Here is a 22647-nt window from a genome sequence, read left to right on the forward strand (position 1 = left end):
GAGTGCACTTCTTACCACCAGGCCACCAGAGTGCTCTTCTTACCACCAGAGTGCACTTCTTACCACCAGAGTGCTCTCCTTACCACCAGGTCACCAGAGTGCACTTCTTACCACCAGGCCACCAGAGTGCTCTTTTTACCACTAGGCTACCAGAGGCAAAAAAAAAGCCCCAAGAATATAGAAGGGATACTGATTGACATTTTTCAACTAACAGATGCAACCCTGGCCGTGCTCACAAGTCTATGCCACAAAATTTGGAGGAAAGCTGACTGGCAACTGACTGGAAGAGATCCATATTTGTACCCATTCCCAAGAAAGGCTATCTAACAGAATGTGGAAATTATCAAACTGTATCATTAGTATCACATGCAAGCAAAATAATGCTGAAGATAATAACAAAATGACTGGCGCAGTACATCGACAGGGAACTTCCAGAAGTTCAAGCTGGATTTAGAAGAGGCGGTGGCACCAGGGACATCACTGCTGATATCAGGTTGGATCCTGGCTGGAAGCAGAGAATACCAGAAGAATGACCATCTGTGTTTTATTGACTATGCAAAGGCATTTAACCGTGTGAATCACATCAAACTATGGCTAACATTGAGAAGAATGGGAATCCCAGAATACTTACTTTGTTTATGTGAAACCTATACCTAGACCAAGAAGTTCTTGCCCAAATAGAACAAAGGGAATGCTACATGGTTTAAAACCAGGAAGAATGTGCATAGGAGTGTATACTTTCTCCATATCTATTCAATCTGTATGTTGTGCAAGTAGTTCATGAAACTGGACTCTATGAAGAAGAATGTGGCATCAGGATGGGAGGAAGATTCATCAACAACATGCACTATTCAGATGACACAACCTTGCCTGCTGAAAGCGAGGGGGACTTGAGAGCGCTTGTTGCAGAAGATCAAAGACTAGAGCCTTCAATATGGATTGCAACATCAAGAAGACAAAGGTCCTCACCACTGGAACAGTGGGCAACATCATGATAAATGGAGAAAGGATTGAAACAGTTAATGATTTCATCTTGTTTGGATCCACAAGACTAGTACCAGCAGTCAGGAGATAAGGAGATTTTTGTATTGCTTTGGACAAGGCTACTGTCAGGGACCTCTACAAAACACTGAAGAGCAGTGATGTCAGTTTGAAGACTAAGGTGCACCTGATACAGGCCATGGTCTTTTCAGTTATTTGCTGTGCATCTGAGAGCTGGACAATAAATAAGGATGGCAGAAGAAGATTTGATGCCTTTGAGTTACGGTGCTGGAGAATACTTATGAATATCTCAAGAATGAAAAAAAACCCCACACCACCAAACAATCAATAACAACAAACCAAAAGCAGGTATGTCTTGGGAAGGGTGCAGGTGGAGTCCACCTTGGAAGCAAGACTGAAAAAGCTGGATCTCTCATACTTTGGACTTGTTACTAGGAGAGGCTATTCCTTAGAAAAGGATATCATGCTTGGAAAAATGGAGCTTTCAGCAAAGGAGAAAAAAGACCTCTTCGGGGATGAGATTGGCGTGATGACACTGGCAGCAATGGCTCATGATATTAGATATGGTGAAGACGGCACAGGACAGGATGGAATTCTCATCTGATGTTCACAGGGTCGCTATGAGTTGTACTCAACTCGACAGTACCTAACAACAACAACAATCACCAGGTACTAAAAGATTAAGAAAACTGTAAGCAAAGTCTGCATTTCCAAAACATTAACCTATATCTATTTATTATTTTATATCAAAATATTGTTGCTAAAGAGATACTAAATATCTTTAATTTTTAGCACCAAAGATCTATTATTATCAGCAGAACAACGAACAGGATGTTAAAGCACCCTGGTGGACTAATAAGTTAAATGTTGGGCTGTTAACCTAAAGGTTGGCAGTTCACATCAACCAGCAACTCTTAGGGCGAAAGGGAGGTAGTATCCTGACATAAAGATTTGCAGACTTGGAAGCCTGGTGGAGAGCTGACTGGACATGAGTGGTTGATATTTAGGTTCAAAGGAACAATCTGCAGGACATCTTCACAGTTTATGAAAAAAAAAAAACCCCTTTTATCACACCCTAGGAAAAATGCTAAAATCTTCCACATTAATCACAAAAAATGATACAAAATGAGTTCTGCAAGAGGTTTAAATGTAATTTCAGTTTTATACTTGTATTTTCAAAAGTGGATCAATGTAATTTCATTTCATCTAGAGTTTTTATTACAGTAGGTAGGAGTCCTTAGCTTCTATAATTTTCAGAATGACCTAGTAATCAAAGCAATACATGGAAAAAGATTTTTCATACTTGAGTAACTTGAAACTATTTGTCTTCCTTACTTTCAGTTTTTAGATGCTAGGCTACCATTTTTGATAAAGTAACACTAGCCACTATAACAGAAAGACCTCTCCTTTTTTATGTTCTCATGAATTCTAATTTGTGGCAGTGGAGGGTGTGGGCGTTTGTACCATTCAGTCTGTCAGAGACCCTGTCTAGGCTTAATTATACCATATTTAACTTGTCGCTATTAGATTTTTCTGGATATTGCTACCCAATGTCTTTCAAATGAATAAGAACAGTGGAGAACCAATGCATTAAATGTACAATTCAATGCATCAAGCCTGGAAGTGGCACATGTCACTTATGCCTACTTCCATTGGTAAAAACTCAGTTGTGTGACCAACTCAAGAGAAGACGGGGCTATGAGCTCTGGTTTTGTATCTAAGAGTTGAGGGAGAGGTGAACTAGCTGTCACAGTTTCCTTTGTTGGCTCTGCCGACATTCTCTTTTGGCTACGTTCACTGCCACATTCTCAGGTTGTCTTCTAACTTTCCTAGATCTCAGATATTATGAGATTAAAAGTTTACTCCATCAGGACACAGACTTATAAAAATTATTATTAAGCTAGCTTATTTATAAAATTCTAATACATTGTTTTTCACACCAGCTTCTTCCAATTTCCCTCACACCCCTCATCAAATTGAACACAGACTTTCAAATCTGTACAGAATTTACAAACAGTATAGGAAAAACTACATGATTGAGAGAGACCTCCTAAAAATTAAACCCTTATATGCATCAAAAGATTTCCCCCAAAGGAGTAAAAAGAGAACCTAGAGGTTGGGAAAACTATTTGGCAATGGCATATCTGACAAGGGTCTCGTCTCTGAACTTTACAGCAAACTCCAACACTTCAACAAGAGAAAGACAAACAGCCCAGTTACAAAATAGGCAGAATATATGAAAAGACATTTCAGTTTAAAAAGACATTCAGATGGCTAATAAACACATAAAGAAGTGTTTAAGAACATTAGCTATTAGAGAGACGCAAATAACAACCCTCCACAACAATGAGACATCATCTTACCCCAGCAACAGAAGCAATGTCCAAGAAGCTGGCAAACAATAAATTCTAGCAAGGATGTAGAGAGACTGGAACTCTCTTACACCGATGGCAAGAATGTAAAGTGAAAGCACTACAGAAAGCAGTTGGGCACTTTCTTAGAAGGATGGGAATTGAAGTCGCATTGGTCCAAAAATCCCACTACTCAGTAGATATCCCAAAGAAATAAGAGCTACCAAACAGACACATGCACATCCATGTATTATTTACAAAAGCAAAGAGAAACACCCAAGTGTCCTTCAGTAAGCTAATGGCTAATAAAAACTATGGTCCATTCATATCATCGTATATTATGCAACACTAATGAATAATACAGAATTCGTGAAAGACTGCACAAGGTAAGTGATTCCAGATAAAATTATTCTGGGTGACAGATGTCAGTCACAAATGGACAATTATGGGGTGTCAGAACCCTTGAAAATTAGCTTTTCTAGCCATTGTGTCAACTTCTGTTAGGTGGCATGGTCTCCAGCTACCTTAACTGCAGACACATAGTCTTGCAAATCATCAACAGCTATAGGGCCAATATAAGAAAGAGTGCTTTCTACACTCTTGGGGGACTGTGAAAACACTGTGAGAGACTGTCGTGGAAAGAGGGTGAAGAGACTATGGCACTGCTATCAAGAGACTGTGGTTTCTTGATAAGGTGTAACAAGAGGAGCCCTGGGGATGGAGCCACAGTCAAAGATTTTGCTTGCTGGATGACTGAAAGAAAGCTGTCGTGTAAGTGCTCTGACATAAAGTTTGCTGCAAGACTGAAGAAACCTGAGGCTTCTTGCATTTGTGCTGCTGAACTGGACCTGGACTTTCACTAATTGAGGAACTGTGCCTTGTTAATCTGGCTGGAGACTGCTGGGCTTACATTGTGGGATATACTTTGCCTCCCCAACTCTTCAACGTATTTCCCTAATAAACTCCGCAATTGTGAGTAAAGTCTGAGTCAATCTGCAAGAAACATTGGACTCAATGACTGGTAGAAATAGGTGCATGTGGGGTGGGGTGGCGTGTCTGACTATGTAGTTATTTGTATGATACTATGGTTATTATTGATGGGGAAAGTTCCCCTTTAGGAAATGGGTGACAGTCAGGCTTGGCCACCCTCCCTTCCTGTTGCATCTGCCCCTTTCCCAGTATAAGACTGCTATTATAAAAATCTAAGGAAAGGTTTACACAAAGAATCACTGGTTATCAAGGATGAGAAACAGGAGTAAAAAAATAACCAATAGGTAAGTTGGGTGAAGGAAAAGGCAATGTACTCTAAGGGTTAATCAACTAACCACTTCCCAAGCAAAATGCCTCCAGAAACTCTATGAACTTTGATAAATGTCGATAGTTACAAAAAGGCTTCAGGCCTTTTGTTCATAGGGTCACTATGAGTTGTGCTCAACTAGAAGGCAATCAACAATCTAACAATTAATGTTACAAAACAAACATATGAATGATTCCATAAAAAACCAACAACTTATGAACTTGTACGCAAATATTTGAAAAAGAGACTTACTATTTTAAAGAAAAGAAAGTTTTAGACAAGAAGAAATCATTGTCTCTTCTTACCAAAACCATGGCCTTTGAGCAGTCTGCATAGTTTTCATTCACTTATGAGATGAGATCAGATTTCCAAACTCAATGCCATTTTCTCCCTTCTCTCATTAAAAGGCAAATGCCTTCCAGCAGTGGTCCTGTTGATGCCATCTTTTGGAGTAGAACCATTTCTTTTCCACCTTAAGTCAGCAGCACAGGTCACTGCTTTTCTCCACCATGAAGGGAGGTGTCACCATAAGCACTATTTCAAGTCAGGGAACATTAGTTCTCGATGGATGTGCATCATTTCTTTTCTGATTTCTGCTGACATAACTTGGCTGCTATGGAAAGATTTGAAGGCCGTTCTCTAGGATTGATCACCCCTCCTTTTCTATTAATCATGATAATCAACGTGTTGCATAAAATTAGGCAGCAATGTATGTCATGGAATCCAATAACGTGGCACATTGAGAGGCCAACGTGCTGGGCTACCCTTGCCAAACATGGTTCTAAACTTCACTTACACCTGGTGCTTCTTTGGTTATTTTTCTAGGTCTCCTTTGCTTTCAGGGAGGGCTTGGCCCTATGGGACATTTTCTTTTATTCAGTAGTAGGTTTAGCTATTGAAAGAATATACAGATGATGATTACTGTAGCAATGAAGGGCATTTTGTAACTTTCTCGAAGCCATAATACAACAATATTGTAACTGATGGAATTATGTCTAGAGAAGGACTTGGGAAGAAAAGAGATGCAGATTTGACTTGTAGCACTGCTTTGCAGCCATGGGATGCTGGGCAGGCCACTTAACTGCGCCCAGTCTCGGTTTTCTCAGCTTTAGCTCCAAACAGTGCATGTGCCTGTAGCAGAGAATCACAGTACTGATCCATGATGGGATGTGTGTAGGACACTCCACACAGTGTCTGGCACAGAGAAGTCCTCACAAACGAAAGGGATTATCATCGTTTAACCCACACCTGGAATGTCCCACATCGGTTTTAGACCTAACTGTTGTTAAGTGGCGTCAGGTAGACTGTAACTCACAGTGACTCTATGAGTCTGAACCTTGTCCTATTTTGTGCCATCTTCACTGTCTCCCACATGCTTGAACCACTGCCAGTCACTCTGGCAGTCCATGTCACTGAATTTCTCTCTTTCTCTAACCCTCCACCCTTCTTAGCATGGTGTCTTTTTCCAAGGTCTGGCCTCTCCTGACAACCTTCCCTAAGTATGTGAGACCAACTTTCACCATCCTTGCCTTCAAGGAGCAACCTGGTTGCATTTCCTCCAAGGCAGACTTGTTTGGTCTTTTCAGAGTCCACGGGGTTGGGCTGACACTATAATTTGGTGACACTACCGTTCAAAGGCAGAGATTCTTTAGTCATCCTTACTCGTTGTCCAGCTTTCAGATGCATAGAAATAACTGTAAAGATCCTGGCTTGGGTCAGGTGTCAGGTGCACTTTAGTCTTTAACCTGACATCCATGTTCATTAGCACTTTGGAGAAAAAACTGATAGCAGATGCTCTGAGTGCAACACATCTTTTGATTTCTTGACTAATTTTTTGTTGGTTCTCACAGTGAACTTGCCCAGTCAGAGATCTGTCTCAAGGGCTGCCAAGGCCATAATCTCTATGGAGATATGGCTAATTATGTACTACAGTGGTAGATCACCAGTCTTTCTTCCTAGTCTGTCATAGTCTGAAAGCTGCAATGAAATTAGGCCATCGTAGGTGACCCTGCTGTTTGAAAAAACCAGTGACAAAGCTTCCGGCATCACAGCTAGACACAGGCCACCATGAAACACAACAACACGACAGACAGGCGCTGGCAGGAAATGCTGGGTGTCATTAATGGTACCTGCCAGACCTTCATGTCCTGTCTCGACTTCCCTCCTGCACACACCTTCCACAGTCTACACAGGAGACAGTCTCGCCTCTTGTTTCTCAGCTTCTGAAGATTTTGGGCTCTCCAATGTTTGGATCGGGGTGCCGAGTCCTCGTCTCCTCGCTTTAACTTTTTATTGTGGTCTGGCTGAAAGTCAGAGCACACTGACTTTCCACTCAACAATCCGCACACACGTTTCTACTGACTCTGACTGCATTCCCACATGGCAGCAGGACTCTTCCTCCCTGAGTTTACCATTTTCACATGTCCTACTTTCCGATCCCTGTCTTCTGAGCCTTGTCCATGAACAAATGCCGCCATTTGATCTTGTCAGTTGATTTTTCTAGGACATGCATATCTTTCTAGTGTTGTTGTTGTTGGGTGCCGTCAAGTACGACCCACAGTGACTTTCTGAACAATGGATCTGAACCCTGCCCTATCCTGGGCCAACCTCATTATCTCCTAACACGTGACCCATTGCCACAGTCACTGTGTCAATCTATCTTATCAAGGGTCTTTCTCTCTTGTGCTGGCCCTCCACATTTCCAAGCATGATGTCCTTCTCTGTAGACTGACCCTTCCTGACAACATGCCCAAAGTATATGAGGATGGAGTTTCACCATCCTTGCTTCCAAGGAGCACTCTGATTTCATGTTCTCCAGGAAAAATCTGTTTGTTCTCTTGGCAGTCCATAGCATGTTCAAGATTCTTCTCTAGAACCATAATTTAAAGGCATTGATTGTTCTTCTGCCAGTGGTAACAGTCTTAAGACCAAGGTGTGCCTGCCCCAAGCCGTGGGCTTCTCACATTGCTAGTATCCAAAAGCTGGGTAATGCCTAAGATTCACCGTCTATACCTGTCTACTGTTTGGCTGAAAGTTGGGTCACCAGAGTAGCTTAAAAGGCCAAAGGGTGGTTAAAGGTCATAGGCTTGGGGCTTGCTTCTACCAGTCCTGTTGGCCAAGCCATCATATTAAATTAATTAATTTTATTCCACTTCTTTTTCTCTAACTCGACCCAGGACCTTGCTAATGTGGTCTGTTTCAAAGCAGCCAGCCTTGGTGGGCAGGCACCATTTGGTTTTCCTGGTGTTGGGACTGTGGATGAAATTATAAATGATTATCTTTAAGTCTCTCATCTCAATGTCACCCATGAGGACAGTGCTTACAAAATATAACCTAGTTGGTCAATAAATACATGATAAATGTTCAGTCTTCCCAGTAAACCAAGGAAACACAAACTGCCGTAGCAATAGACCATTTTTAGGGATCTCTGGTGGGGTAAGAAACAGCGCTGCAATCCCAAAGACACACTGTTCAAATCCACCGGCCACTCTCCTCTTGTGCAACTTTCTGCCTCTGAAAACTCTCTGGAGGGTCAGCTCGGGTCAGTTCTGACTCAAATGCACACAACAAAGACAAGAACAAATCATTTTCATTTGTCATATTTGAGAAAAACAAAACAAAAATGCCGCAAGTCAGGGAGACATTGCGGGAGTGAGGTGTGTAAATCCACACAGATTTTCCAGGAGATAATTTTTCAAGACGCATCAGGACTTTTAATTATGTTCATGCCATTTTGACCCAATGATCGCATTTCTAGGAATTCAGTCTCAGGAAACAGTTAGGGATTGATAAGCAATTAATCCTTGAACATTGTTTACAGTCAGGGAAACAAGGAAGCATTATTAGTGCAGAATGTATTCAAACATCTGTGATGGAGTCAAACGATGCAATAGAATCAATCACTGAAAATGACCACTAGACAGAAAGTCCTTAATAACTCATATAAAAAGTGACCACAGTTTATTTAGGGAACTCTGGCCACCTAACAGGGAGCACTGGTGGCCTGGTGGGTAGGGAGCCGTGCTGTCAATTGAAAAGTTGGTGATTCGAATCCACCAGCTGCCCCACAGGAGAACTGTGGGCAGTCCGATGCTACTACAGCCTCGGAGAGACCAACAGAAGGTCACCTCTGAGCTGGTTCTGCCTTAACAGCAATGAGGGGTCTTGGTGGGGGACTTTTTGCAACTTATTATTGAGTGAAAATAGCTACTACAATATTGTATTATTCCACAGGAGGGGGAAGGAGTACAGACAAACACCCACATACAAACACACACAAATGTGTAAAGTGAACAACAAAACCCCAACAGCAGCCTGTTTCTGCAGAGTCAAACCGTGAGTGACTGCCCCCCCCCTTTCTTCAATTTCTCAGTGCTCTACTGAGTGTTATTTGGTAACGCTGGGATAAGAGACACAAAGGAGACCTACACAGCTCCCCGATGGAATACATGACGCGCCCTAACAGGGTGAGATCATGCTTTCTCTGCAGACACCCTTTACCCGTAACTGTGGACTCTCTTGCTTCTCTTCCCACCCTCATTTTCTCTTCCCCAGAGGCTCTGTGTAAAATGTACATCAATCTGAAGGGTAAAGCGTCTCTCTGAGGCTGCTCTTCACTGTCCCCAGAGGCAGGCGCTCTTAGTCAATTGTGCATCCTTCCAGATAATTTAGGACTAAATAAAAGCAAATTTGCATATATACTCTCTTATATAAATGGTAGCATACTAAATGCATTATTCTGCACCTCGACTCTTAATTTTTTACTTTTATCACTTATTTTTTTTTTAAAAAAAAACAAACCCAAAAACCCCAAACCTTCAAAACTCATTGCTGTCAAGTCCAAATCGACTCGTGAGTGCCCACCGCTGAGTGCCTGAGGCCGTCAGTCACACGGGAGGAGCGTGGCCCTCGCTGCCCCTCAGAGCCACTGGTGGATTCAAACCACGGGGAGAGTCTGCCTTGGGTTGGCAGGGCCACTCCCCACGGACTAGGCCTGCGGAGCTCTCTACGTGCGTTAGAGAGTTCTAGAAAAGGCACTTGGTGAAAAGCAGGAGTCCCTCGAGCCCACTTTCTTTCCCGTTGCTCCTATGCTGGTCCATTAACACTGGCAACAGCTGTCAGTTCTGTTGGTTCCGGTGGTATCTGCCTCCACTGTTATGTTGTTAGGTGCCATCAAAGTAGATTATAACTTATAGCGACCCAAGAACCAGAGATCTGAAGCCTTCCCTCTCCTTCGCCATCCTCAGCAGCTCTGTCACCCTCACACCCATGGAGTCACTGTGTTAACCCAGCTCTCTGAGGGGCTTCCCTCTTGCACTGACTTGAGTCTACATTTCCCAGTATGCTCACCAGTTTCTGCCAACAAGCGTGGAAGACAGCTACCAGGCCTCCACAGCTCCAAGTAACATTCCACCCATGTCTTGACTTTTCAGTTGAGGTATGATCAGTTTTTAAACACTCAGCTACTATCTGGTTGGAAGCCAGAGTGATAGGGGAGTGGGCTCCCCACATAATGCCTAAACCAGTTCTACTCTTCCCGTAGAGTCATTATGAGCTGGAATTATGGTTGTGACAGAGAAAGACGTCCCTGCATGTTTGTCTGCTAAACGAAAGCCGGCAGGTCCAGTCTATACAGAGGCACCAGGCCTTGTGCCCGCCTTGTGTAAAGCCAGCCACTGCCATGTCCTGGACACAGCTCCACTCTGACACTCCTGGAACAGCACAGGAGTCACAGATGACTCCAAAGGGTTTTGTTTTGAACAGGAAATAACAACTCCTTTCACTCCACTCTCCCTCTTCACACATTCCTTTTTCTCTCTCCATCCCGATTTCTCTCTCTTTTACACTTTCCTTTTCCTACCCTCCCAATACAATGAAATCAACATCACTTCCATTTCCCTGCAGACAAAGCTCTAGAGCCACTGCTTCTCCAGCTGCCTCCGGACTGGCATCTCGGGCTGTGTCCCAGCGCTATCTGACGCCTCTTGTGCAGCCCTTGGGCTCTTCTCCGCTGCCTGAGTTTTTCTGCCCGAAATTGCTTCCATCACTTTTTAATAAATACCCATGAAAACAGCAGTCAAGATGTCAAAAGACATATTGCATTTGACAAATGTGTCATCAAACACCTCTTTAAAGTGCTAAAGAGCAAAGATGTCAATTTAAAGACTAAGGTGTACCCTAAACAAGTCATGCTATTTTAAATTACATATACATGTGAACATTTGATGATAAGTAAGGAAGGGTGAAGAAGAATCACCGCCTTTGAATTATGGTGTTAAAGAAGACTAGTCAATATTCTATGGACTGTCAAAAAAACAAACAAGTCTGTCTTGGAGAAAGTGTAACCAGGGTGCCTACTAGAGGAAAGGATGGTGAAACTTCACCTCACACATTACAGACATGTTGTCAGGATGGTCCAGTCCTTAGAATGAGAAATGATGCAAGAAAGGTAGAGGTTCAGCAAAAAACAGGAAGATGGTCAACGAGATGGAGTGGTATGGTAACTACAACAGACGTGAGCACGTCAGAGATCACAGGGGTGGTGCACGGTAAGGCAAGGCTTTGATGCACTGTTCATAGGGTGGCTGTGCGTCATAGTCAAGCCAACGGCTCCGACCAATAACAACTTCCTTGTTGAGAAGCTTTGACTGCAATTTTCAAGAGTATTGAGGGTACCATGGACTGCTAGGAAAACAAACAGATTCATCCTGGAGAGGGTTAAACCGGGCGGCTCCCTGGAGGCAAGGATTCTGAGGCTCCATTTAACATATGTTGGACATGTTATAAGGAGGGACCGGTCCTTGGAGAAGGACATCATGTTTGGGAGGGTGGAGGGACAGTGCAGGAGGGGAAGACCCTCTATGAGGGGGATTGGTTCAGTGATTGGGGTAATCGGGATGGGTGTGTCAGAGACAGTGTGATTGGCACAGGACAGAGCAGAGTTTAGGGCTGTTGTACATAGGGTCGCTATGAGTCACAAGTGACTTGACGGCACATAACAACCAACAACAACAGAAGACCTGTTTTCCGAAAGCTCTGATGAGCTCTGGTGGCATAGTGGCAAGAAGCTGTGCTGCAATCCCTAAAGGCATGTTGTTCAAGCCCACCAGCAGCTCCGTGGGTGAAAGGTGGGCAATCTCTTCCTGTGCTATTAACGGCTTCTGAAAACCCGCTGTAGGGTCAGCTTGGGGTTGGTTCCGACTCTACAGTCCATGACAACAAGACCTGTTTTCTGAACGCTCCTTTCAACTTCTCAGGCTTGCCTGGGGCCACAGTGGGGAAGGGGACATCTCTCTCTGGGTTTCCTTTATCCTTGGATTGCTGCTGCCTTGGCATCTTCCCAATCCCCACCCAACTCTGTGCTATTGTAGATTTTACCCAGCTTTTCTCCTTGTTCTTAGGGAACTATGGAATTATAGATTGAATAAAAATGGCAAGGTCACTGATGCACTGAGGCTTCCAGTTGATGAAGAATCGCTTTACCTCTAGATTATCTGTTAAAAAAACCCCAAACTATAAAGACTGTAAGGCCAAATCTGGCTGCATTAGAGGCAAGCATGTGTAAATCACATTGTTCTCAAGTAATAAGTAGCAGTGATCTTGTTAAACTATGCAACATCCTTCAACAAAGACAGTAAATTCTTTAATTTGCCTTCTTAAGCTTCGGTGAAAAGTGTCAGATTAAACATAAGGTAGGAAGAAAGTGAAAGAAAAGGAAATAGGGCTGTTCATGAGTACACAGACACGGTTTACATGGTGCCCACACGCCTCTGCACACATAAGCTGTAAGGCCGCAGAAGGAATCCTGCTGGCGTAGCAGGCCAAGTAGTTTGAATCCAGCGGCTGTTCTGTCCTGTAACCTCCTCCTGGTAAGTACAGCCTCAGACACCTAATGGAGGATAACCAGCGGTCAGCATGGACTCCTCATTGGGTTTGGGGTTTTTCTTGAAGGATACAGAAAATCAGAAAGCTTACGAAACTTAACTTTCTAAAACAGCAACTTGTTTGCCAACATTGTCTCATGGGAACCCTAGGACATCAGGGCAGAACTGTGTTCCTGAAGGTTCTCAGTGTCTGACACTGAAAAAATCAGATTGCCAGGCTGTTCTGAGGTGCCTCTGGGTGATCCTGAACCACTAACCTTTCAACTGGCAACCAAGTGTGTTAATTATCTGAGCCACCCCAAACTATTAACTATTAACTTCCCTTTTTTAAAACCATTTCCTTTTTATAAAACTATTAACTTCCTGTTTTCTTTTGTATATTGTTATATAGCAATAGAATAATAAAAATGGTTTGTGTTTTTGAAAACAGAATCACTGTCAAAAATGGAGAGAGTTAAGTGAAGACTGAGTCAAAGGCAGCATGAAATGCCCCTATTTTACACAGCACTGAAATACATAGATTAGAACCTCCCTAAGGGAAAAAAAATGAAAAGGCCTTCCACCATAACATCATAAAAATTGAAGGTTTTCACGAGCCATTTCACCTAGGCCTTTTGTCCGTCAACATTAACAATCGAAGCTCTCCTTTACTGAATGCTGCTTTTTCCACCAAGCGTGTTCTACATACATTATCCTGATCAATCTTCCCCTTATGTTGTAGGTGTCATTTACTGGATCCACTTACAGAGAAGAAATTAAAAGCTCAGGAAGGTTCAATACCTGCCTCACGTTAGTCCACAGAGAACTAAGACTTGATTCCACGTCCATCAGAATAGGCAGACTCTCCACCCTCACTGGACGGTACAGCACTCCTACTCAACAACTCTTTCCTGACTGCCCATCATGCATAACTGTGAGGGTACCTGACCATGCAGCCCCAAATCAAGTTGCTCTTTCTCCCAGACCCATTACAGTGGACTTTCCCCTTCCTCAAATCATAAATCTTTCCAGAACACGCAACAATTCCATCATGACTGACATTGGAAAAGAGAAGCACCCACATGGTCTAAGAATCTCTAGAGAGTGCTATACCACGTCACACTTCCCTACAACTCCGAGCCCTCTCTGACGAGGAGGAGGAAATGGAGAGAAATATGCTTTTCTTCCTGATAAGCACCGTACAATCTTTCTGAGTGCGCGTCATGGACTGAAGTGTGTAGCCTAAGCACGTGTGAGACTTGAAGCCAGGGGGTTGGCAGTGCGACTCCCCACAGACTAGGCCCCCAGGGTTGCCAACCACAGACATGCAAGTGTCGTCTTACCTTAATTTCCCTCTGTGATGGCAACTAAGTTATGACATTATATGCTAACTAGAATAATAACTAATTAGGAAAAAGCCCAATTTGCTCAAGGTAATTAAGAACTGGGAAGACAGACTCAAGACGGAAGTCTTGCTAAGCGTGCAGGAAACAAGGCGAACTTTCTTTCCTTTTCTGGAAACTATCTAGAGAGGAGGGAACTTAACCTCCTTTCATGTCAGCTTTGGCTTAAACTCAAACCAATCAGACTGCATTTACTTTACTGGAAAGTAAAGCTGTCGCCGCCCCCCCCGCCCCCCCCAAGATGCTGACCCATTATGTTACCTACTGTCCAGTCGACAGCTTTCTTCCCCTCACTGCTTCAGAATCAATACGATGTGCTTGAATCTGTCTTGGGTTTCATGCTTACTTTTGCCAAAGTGAAAGAGGTTAAAGGTGGAGTAGGGTTGGGAGGCCCCAGCACAGATGTTTCTTGCTGGGAGTCTCTTCACCAGCGGCATCTTCCTGTCCCTGAATGGACCACTCGATGCCTAAGGAGCCAACCCATTTCGGAACAGCCAAGACTTCCACATGGTAAAAGAAACTGTACCCTTCATGGGAAAACAGATGCTTATTCCTTCCTTATTTCCATACTTCCTTAAGCCTTCTTTACAGAACTTTCGTAATTACGGCGAAGCTGTAAGAACTGTGCTCTCTTAGCCAGCAGAAGTCACACTGCACTATCCTTTTCTCAGTGCTTACATGGTAATACAGAAAAACGAGATGCCTGGAGCCACTGCCACCAAGCTGATTCAGAGTCGAGGCGTGTTTACAGGAGGAGCCTGCCGTCTTTCTCCTGCAGTGTCTGGTGGGTCCCAACCACTGGACTCAGTCAGGAGCGCAGCACAGGACACGCTACGATTCCAGGGCTCCTCACAGTGATATATAAAGCACTGTAAAAAGCAGCTCAGGGCTGGCTGTGATGACTGCAATGTGGGACCTCAGCCAGTAAGACAGCCTTACGAGTGAAAACCAAGGATTCTTGAGAGCAAAGGATTCTGCTCCAAACCTGTAACCCAGGGATCCTGCAGGGTGGCCCAGCCTGCTGCCTGGCCTCATGTCAGACACAAGACTGCCCGCCTTCCCAGCCTGCTGTTACCTGTGGGTTTTGGACTTGTCAGCCAAATTTACAACAGCCAGTTCCTTATAAAGAAAGAAATCTCTCTGTGTATGTACGTTGTTGCTGGTAGGTGCCATGGAGTCGAGTACGACTCACAGCGACCTTATGAATAGTTGACCTGAGCCCTGCTCCATCCGGTGCCATCTTCCTCATCTCTGACACACCAGAGCCCACTGCTGAAGTCAGCATGTCCATCATCTCATCGGGGTCTTCCTCACCAATGCTGACCCTCCATCTTCCCAAGCAGGATGCAATTGTATGAGTGTACACATACACACATGCATAACATACAACACATCCTATTTGTATTGTTTCTCTGAAGAGTCCGGACTAGCTCAGTTTAATGAATCACAAGGGTCCACATCAAAGGGAAGCAGGAGATCAGAGTCTAAGAGAGAAAGTATAAAGACAAAAGCAAGAGCTCAGAGTTGAGAGAAGATGCTATGCTGCTGGTTTTGAAGATGGAGGAAGAGGCCTTGAGTCCCAATGTGCAGGGAGTTTCCAGAAGATGGATAAGAGATGGGGATGATCCTCCTAGAGTCTTAAGAAGGAACGCAGTCCTCTGGGCACACGGCAGACATCTGAGCTCTCGAGAAATGACAAGCATATACAGGTCAACTGGATGACAGTTCATAACTGGGTTGTTAAAAATCCATCCTTTTGCTGGTTAAAGGAGACGTTTCTAAATGAATAAAGACACTGTTGGTGTTAGGCGCTGTCGACTTGGGTACAGCCCACAGTGACCCTGTGAACCTGTGCCATCCTCATCATCGCTGACATCCTTGAGTCCACTGCTGCAATCACTCGGTCAGTCCATCTCAATGGGGGTCTTCTCTTATGCTGACCCCCCGACCTTTCCAAGTATCATGTCCTTCTCCAAGGAACAACTTCTCCGAGCAACATGCCCCAAGCACGTAAGATGAAGCGTTTACAGAGCTGTAAACCACTCAGGCGGCCCCCCCGCCGTCAGCCACCCCCCCGTCAGCTGCTGGGCATCCTGTGCAGACCCCTCCCTCCAGGCCTTTCCCATCCCCAACTCGGCACATAAACAACCACCATGAAGGGGAAACTGCCTAAGTAGTACATCACACTATGCACTAAATTTAATACGAATGGAATGGACAAAGGTCAGTGTAAGCATATTTTCCAGAGGCATTTTAAAGACAGTTTTCAACATTACCCTCCACACAAGAGCCACAAACCCCTGGGATGACAATGGGGTTGTGTCAAACTTTGTGCTAACAAAGAACAATAGCTGCACACGGAACTGGCTCTCTTACCAGGGGCAACACCAAAGACAAAAGGCAAAATCATTCATCATAATAATTACAGTTGCCTACTAATCGGGATCAATGATGCTTTGGTCAGCCATGGTAAGTCAGAAGACAATGCTGACACTGCTGCTTCTGATGATGACTTGGAGAAAATGACTAATATTTTATTCTCCAGAAACAGCAGATAAGAAGTGAAACGAAATTACTCAAGTGCCAATAACTGGGAAACAGAGGTCTAGACCCTTTAAAATTTTTTATGTTTAAGTTTAGAAAATGATTTCTAAAATCAAGGATGCGGTCAGTCCCTTGGATAAAAATTACCAACTTGTGCAAAAACAAGTAAGAGATGATCTCTAATCTTATGAGATGAGGCGAGAGAACACGACCAGGGTTAAGCCTGGTGACACACTCTCACACTCCCTCTCACACTCATTTCTGGCACTATTTTCACAATTATCTTTGCTTGATTTGATTCCTCCCTTTCGCTCCTACTTTTCGTGAATACTATATTTCTGTGTTTTTTTTTAATCTTTCTGTGTTTTGAAAATGCTCATAAAGTACTTCAAAATATTCCTAGAAGGAGGAATAAACATACTGACAGATTTGTGGCTTGAAGGGATTACAAGGAAATATGAGCGCCTGTAACTCTTCCGGTTACAGAGACATTTCACAAACGTGTTTTGGAGGGAGGTCTTGAGCTTAGGGCAAGTTCAGTCAGAGAGCAGTTCTTGCTCACCTCTGTCTGCAACAGCTTCTGAAGCTGAGATGGTATCAAGTAGAGATGCTTATTTACAAACATACACATACTGTGCTTCTTAACCACTAAGAGAATTCTAATGATGAGGAACTCGGGGTGAGGATGACATAGTTTAGTACAGTCAATCATGCAAATCTCTGCGTTCTGCGATCATTTTCAAAGACATTGCAAAAACAGTGCTACTGCCTAGAAGAGATCTTGTAAAGCCATATTTCCATCACAGGTTATCTCCACAGGCACTCACCATGTGTGTCTGGAAGAATGCGGGAATCAAGACCTGGTTCGACAGGCTGAGCACCCGGGACGAGTCCTTCAGGACGTAGATGGAGCCAAAATCTATCTCCACGGGAGTTACATAGATAACCGGGCCCTCTCCAACGCTCTTCACATGACAGGCCTGAGTCCACGAGCAAGTGAAAAAGAGAGCACAGGTAGGAATGAAAACGGTGGGCGTTCACAATCAATGAAAACAAAGCCCTGTCGTCAGTCCTTAGTGGAAGCATGTTGTTGTTGTTGTGTACCATCAAGCTGGAACTGACCCATAGCTGACCCTCCAGCGGGTTTTTAGCAGCAGTAAATCAAATGAAAGGAGACTGCCCATCTTTCTCCTGCAGAGTAGCTGGTGGATTTGAATTACATTCCTTTGGGTTGGTAGCACAGCTCCTTATTACTAAGCCACCAATGCTTGCTAGTAGAAGCATAAAAGGTAGTAACTGGATAGAGAGGGATCTAGGAATAGTCAGGTTGGCCATACCTGTGGTCCACCAAACAGGAATTCCTTCCCATGTCCTGGCCCTTTTCCAAGGGTAGCTGCATAAACCCTAGTCTCCTGGCTCCACTACGGTGCCACAGCCTGGGAGTAGGGCTGCACTGCACAGGTGGAGGTAACTGGGTTGCAGTCCCAGTTGCGGCGTTTTACTAGGACGGGATGGGTCAGGGCACTGCACACACTGGTGCCCCCTCCTTGCTCAGCCTCCCTCATCCCATTCCCTCAGCAGATCTATGGAAGAGACCGTCTCCATGCAGAGGGGAGCGTGGGGGTGTGCTAGCAGGGCTTGGCACTGGAGGCATGTGGCAGTGCTGGCCTGCCTTTGTGATGCTGCTTCATAAATCAGGTGGCTTAGCTCGGACACCTCACGTGGAATGGAGAACTATCTAAACGACCAGAGGCAAATGTAAGCAAACATCACCTGGCTTCCAGGTAAAGCAAAGGATTAGAGGCTTCACCAAATCCTTCAGGATTTCAAATCTTTTTATAATCTGGCCCAAACTGCAGAGAACCTTTGGTACTAACAACTCTTTCCTTGCCTGGAGAGAAAGGATTTCTCTCAATAACTGCTAGATTAATATAGGCTGTCAACAGACGGAAAAGAGAGCAGATGAGCAGTCACGTGAACCAGAATGGACTATAAACTAATATGCTAGAAACTAAACCCAGTTCTGGACTAGAAAGACCCAAGAGGTCATTAAATACAACCCAAACCAGGAGAAGCTACCCCTTTCCCTTTAGAGCAGAAACAACTCACACTTAACTAGATTTAAAAGCCAAGTGCTAGAAAACACCCCTCTTTTAACATGTGTCAGCAGATTCATTTTCTAGATAACAGAGCAGTAGTATTTTACTGTTCCAGAATTAAAAAGGTAAAATTAGAACCAAAAATTGGTGGCCCTGTGGGTATAGCACATGCCTTTAAACAAGGAAGTTGGCTACGTTTCACAAGCAATATAGCAATTTCAATTGTAATTCTGGGGAGCTGGCTCTCACCAGGGGAGGGTCCTGGCTCCCGAAGGTGGAGATGTAGACTATGGACGTGCATTCTCCTGTGAGCTGGGCCTCCAGGGCCAGGGGTATGTCCACGGTGGCGTGGGGGCTGATGACTCCACAGCAGGTGGTGGTTGAGAGATGCACCGCAGGTGTGTCCTCATGTGTCTGGAGGAAAAGTCAAAGGCTTGATCGATCCCAGGGCCCAGAGTGAAACAAAGATAATATTAAAGTCTCATAAGCATGAGCTGTCCCGAGTCTATAGTGGGTCTTTAGAAAGGGTCACTGACCTAGAAATAAGATGGAGATGAGCGCCCCAATTCAGCCAGAAGAAAGTCTGCTCAGAGGGGGATTGCAGGAGGTCCCTAGTCCAAAGTTTTCAACATTACAAGATGTAAACATGACCCAAAACATTAAGCACATCAAGACAACGTTCTGCTGCTGAATTCCTTAAGCCAGGCCCCCAAGCCTTCAAGATTTATTTCCACTCTTTTCATCCCACCTCATTCCTTTCACTCCATCAACAGATGCCCTGTACACATTATACGGCTTCCCACATCCAATCCCAAAAGGAAACCCAACACCCACCACTTAGCTAACTCTCCCAATTCTTCATTCTTGCTGTCCCGAGGTAATCCCTTATCTGCATTCTCTCTATTTGGAACTTTCCATTAAACTGGAATCATGTACTATGTGGTCTTCTGTGATTGTTTTATTATTTTACTGATTAGCATGTTTTCAAGGTTGGGCTAGGTTGTAGCATGTATCAGTCTTCAAGCCTTTTTATGGCCATACAGCCTATAGCTAGACTATATTTGGTTTATCCATTTATCAGCTGACTATCAGCTGAATTGTTTTCATTCTTTGACTGCTGTGGACAGTTCCAGGAACACTCAAGTACATGTAACAATGTTGTTCTTGATGTCTACTGTTGAGCTGGAACTCCAAGCATGATATCCTTCTCCAAGGACTAGCTTGTCCTGATAACATGGCCAAAATATGTGAAACAGAGTTTCTCCATACTTGACTCCAAGGAGCCTTCTCCAGGATAGACTTATTTGTTGTTCTCTTGGCAGTCTGCAGGATATGCAAGTTTTTTCCTCCAGCACCACAACCCTACAGAAATGGGGCCAAGTGTGTCGGAGATGATGAGGTTGGCTCAGGATAGGGCAAGGGTCAGACCCATTGTTCACAGGGTCGATATGAGTCACAGTAGACTCAATGGCACATAACAACAAATCACATAGGAGTTTGCCCATCTTTCTCCCACGGAGAAGCTGGAGGGTTCAGGTTGTGTCCTTTGTGTCACTAACACAGCACACCTTTTGATTTCTTGAATGCTGCTACCAAAGGGGCTGATTATGAATCTAAGAAAGATTAAACTGTTGACAACTTCTGTCTTTTATCCATCTGTCATGATGTTGCCTATCGGTCCAGTGTTGAGGATTTTTGTTTCCTTGATATTGAAAATGTAATCCACACTGAAGGCTGAAGTCTTTGATTTTCTGCAGTAAATGCTTTAAGCCCTCCTCACTTTCTAAAAGCAAAGGTCTAGAGGAGTTTTAGTAGAGCACAGGGTTTGCAGAACAGAGTTTGAGGCCAAAGTGCATTCTTGATAAATGGCATCTCATCTCAGATTGCTTTAATCGGTAGAGGTATCTTGGAGTTTTTTTAATCTGTTTCCTTAACTTTTCATCTCCCTATATAGCGAGGTATCAGGGAAGTTGCTGTTGCTATGGAATACCACTGGGTCAGTTCTGACATGCAGTGACCCGCCAAGGCTCAAGGAACACAGCACTACTGAGTCCGGCACCACCTTCCCTGTCACTGCTCTGCTTCCATCCACTGTTGCAGGCACTGTGTTGATCCAGTTCAACCAAAGTCTTTATCTTTTTTTGCTGATTCTGAACTTTAACGAGCATGAAGGTACCTGGCTCTCCTGACAACAAGTGCAAAGTGCACAGTCTTGACATTCCTCCTCAAAGGGGCATTCGGATTGTACTTCTTCCAAGACAGATTGGTTTCTTCTTCCAGCAGCCCACGGGACAGTCCATCTTCTTCACCATCACCATGATGCACAGACTTCAATTCCTCTTCAGTCTCCTTACTCACTGCCCAGCATAAACATACAAGGTGAATGAAAATACCAGGGGCCAAGTGCACCTTTCTCTTCTAAGTGATGCCTTCACTTTTAAACATTTTTAAAAGCGATATATGATAGGGTATTATGATTATCACAGGAATCTAGAATTAAGGTTGCATAGTGGAGTGCTTGGGGGTGGGCAGAGGACGGGGGGATTGTATACAAATGAAGAAAGTTTATATTTTGCTTTTCAAAGAGAAGAGCGAACTGGGGTGGGGGTAGAGAAAAAAAGTGCAACAATGAATGAATGGAAATCCAAAATCTCTGTAAATGTTCATTAAAATTAATAAAATTAAGGAAAAAAAAACAAACTTTTTTTGGGCAAAGATTTTTCCCAGTGCAAAACGTTGTGGCACGTGGACAGAGAAGCTTCATAAAACACTGAGATGAAAATTTCTCTTTCCTCATTGTTCTGGCCTTCTGGTCCCACAAGCCCGGGGATAAATATTGCATCACTGTATCTTTCTTTGTGATGCTGTTGGAGCTGCAGCCACTGGGCACAAATGAAAACTCCCAGCTCTGCTCTGCTCTCCACGCATGGTTAACTTCCAAGCAATTATTTACAGGTCCAACTTCTAGATGTTGACTCAATCGACCCTTTTGCTCCTTTATCAAGGACAATTTCCCCAGGAAATTGACAACTGTTTGCACCTGCCGCTCCTCCAGCATGCAGATGCTAATCCAGCTGTGATTTTATAATATCTCATGACTATCTGCCTTAAGTAAGGCCATGTGTTTTTTAGAAGAACTCAGGTGGTTCTTCAGGAAGATGGTCCTTTAGGAGAATTGCTTTTTTCTCACTGACCTACTCTGACTAGAGAAAAAGGACCACGGACAAAAGATGCAGTAACTCACCTGAGGCAGAACCTTGTAGCATCCTGGGAAGTCACTGTTGTTAACAAGCTGGATTACTTTGTTGTATGGATACTTCAGGAAGCAGTGTCCAAAATCCACGACTGCATTAACCAGGCTGAGTGGGGGCACCACACACCTGCTCAAAGGAATCCATTTAACAATTCAGAAGGACGGAACTTGTTTACATGCAGAGCATGTAACACACATTTGTCATTGTCACACAGTAGTTTTTCTCTAATAACCACATTAATCATTTTCAAATTGTCTCCCCATCATCCCTCTCACTTTGCCTCCAGTCACTACTTTTTAATAAATTTAAAAAAATAATAAGGACTAGAAGCAGGGCTCTATCTATAAACATCTGACTTGTGTGGGTAGTGACTGATATTCCACTGTGTTTTAATCTGGCCTTCCTTTAATGCAATTTTATGCCCCCCCCATAATGCAATTCCTTAGGGCAGTGGATCTGTTCCCATGTCAAGCAGGGCCAGTGCCAACAGCAGGGGTCCTAAGTGGCAGTGACATTTTTGACCAGTCAGAAAGACCCCCAAGGATTAGCAACAGCCCATGCCATGTCAATAACGGTAATAGTTCTAATTCCTGTGCAGAACAGCTGTCTTGGCTAAGCAGACACAGGCAGCTGCTCCTTCCCAGAGCTGGCCCAGTGGCAGAAGCTCTCAATATTGGGGGCGTCGTGGGAGGGCAAGGAAGAGGAGGCATGTGCAGGGAAGGGAGGACTGAAGGCTGTGTTTATAACTGGTTCATTATTGGGGACTCAAGTTTTATTTTGTGGCTGTGACTTTCCGTGTCTACCCTGCCCTCTCACATTGCCATAATAAAGCACA

At 44.0% G+C, this 22647-nt stretch overlaps 1 protein-coding gene across 1 annotated transcript in view; it reads right to left on the reverse strand.

Moving 5' to 3' along the window:
* The window catches only part of HYDIN (HYDIN, axonemal central pair apparatus protein), a 294240-nt gene that overhangs the window by 164305 nt on the left and 107288 nt on the right, over window positions 1–22647 (reverse strand). Inside the window, exons 15-17 of the mRNA XM_006878867.1 lie at window positions 21803–21938; window positions 18808–18972; window positions 17287–17439 (exon numbers count right to left, since the gene is read on the reverse strand). Of these exons, the coding sequence (XP_006878929.1) occupies window positions 17287–17439; window positions 18808–18972; window positions 21803–21938 (454 nt within the window). The remainder of the gene's footprint in view (window positions 1–17286; window positions 17440–18807; window positions 18973–21802; window positions 21939–22647) is intronic.

The sequence above is a fragment of the Elephantulus edwardii genome, unplaced genomic scaffold (genome assembly GCF_000299155.1).
Source record: "Elephantulus edwardii isolate Elephantulus edwardi_28Jun2011 unplaced genomic scaffold, EleEdw1.0 scaffold00001, whole genome shotgun sequence".
Taxonomy (NCBI): Eukaryota; Metazoa; Chordata; class Mammalia; order Macroscelidea; family Macroscelididae; genus Elephantulus; species Elephantulus edwardii.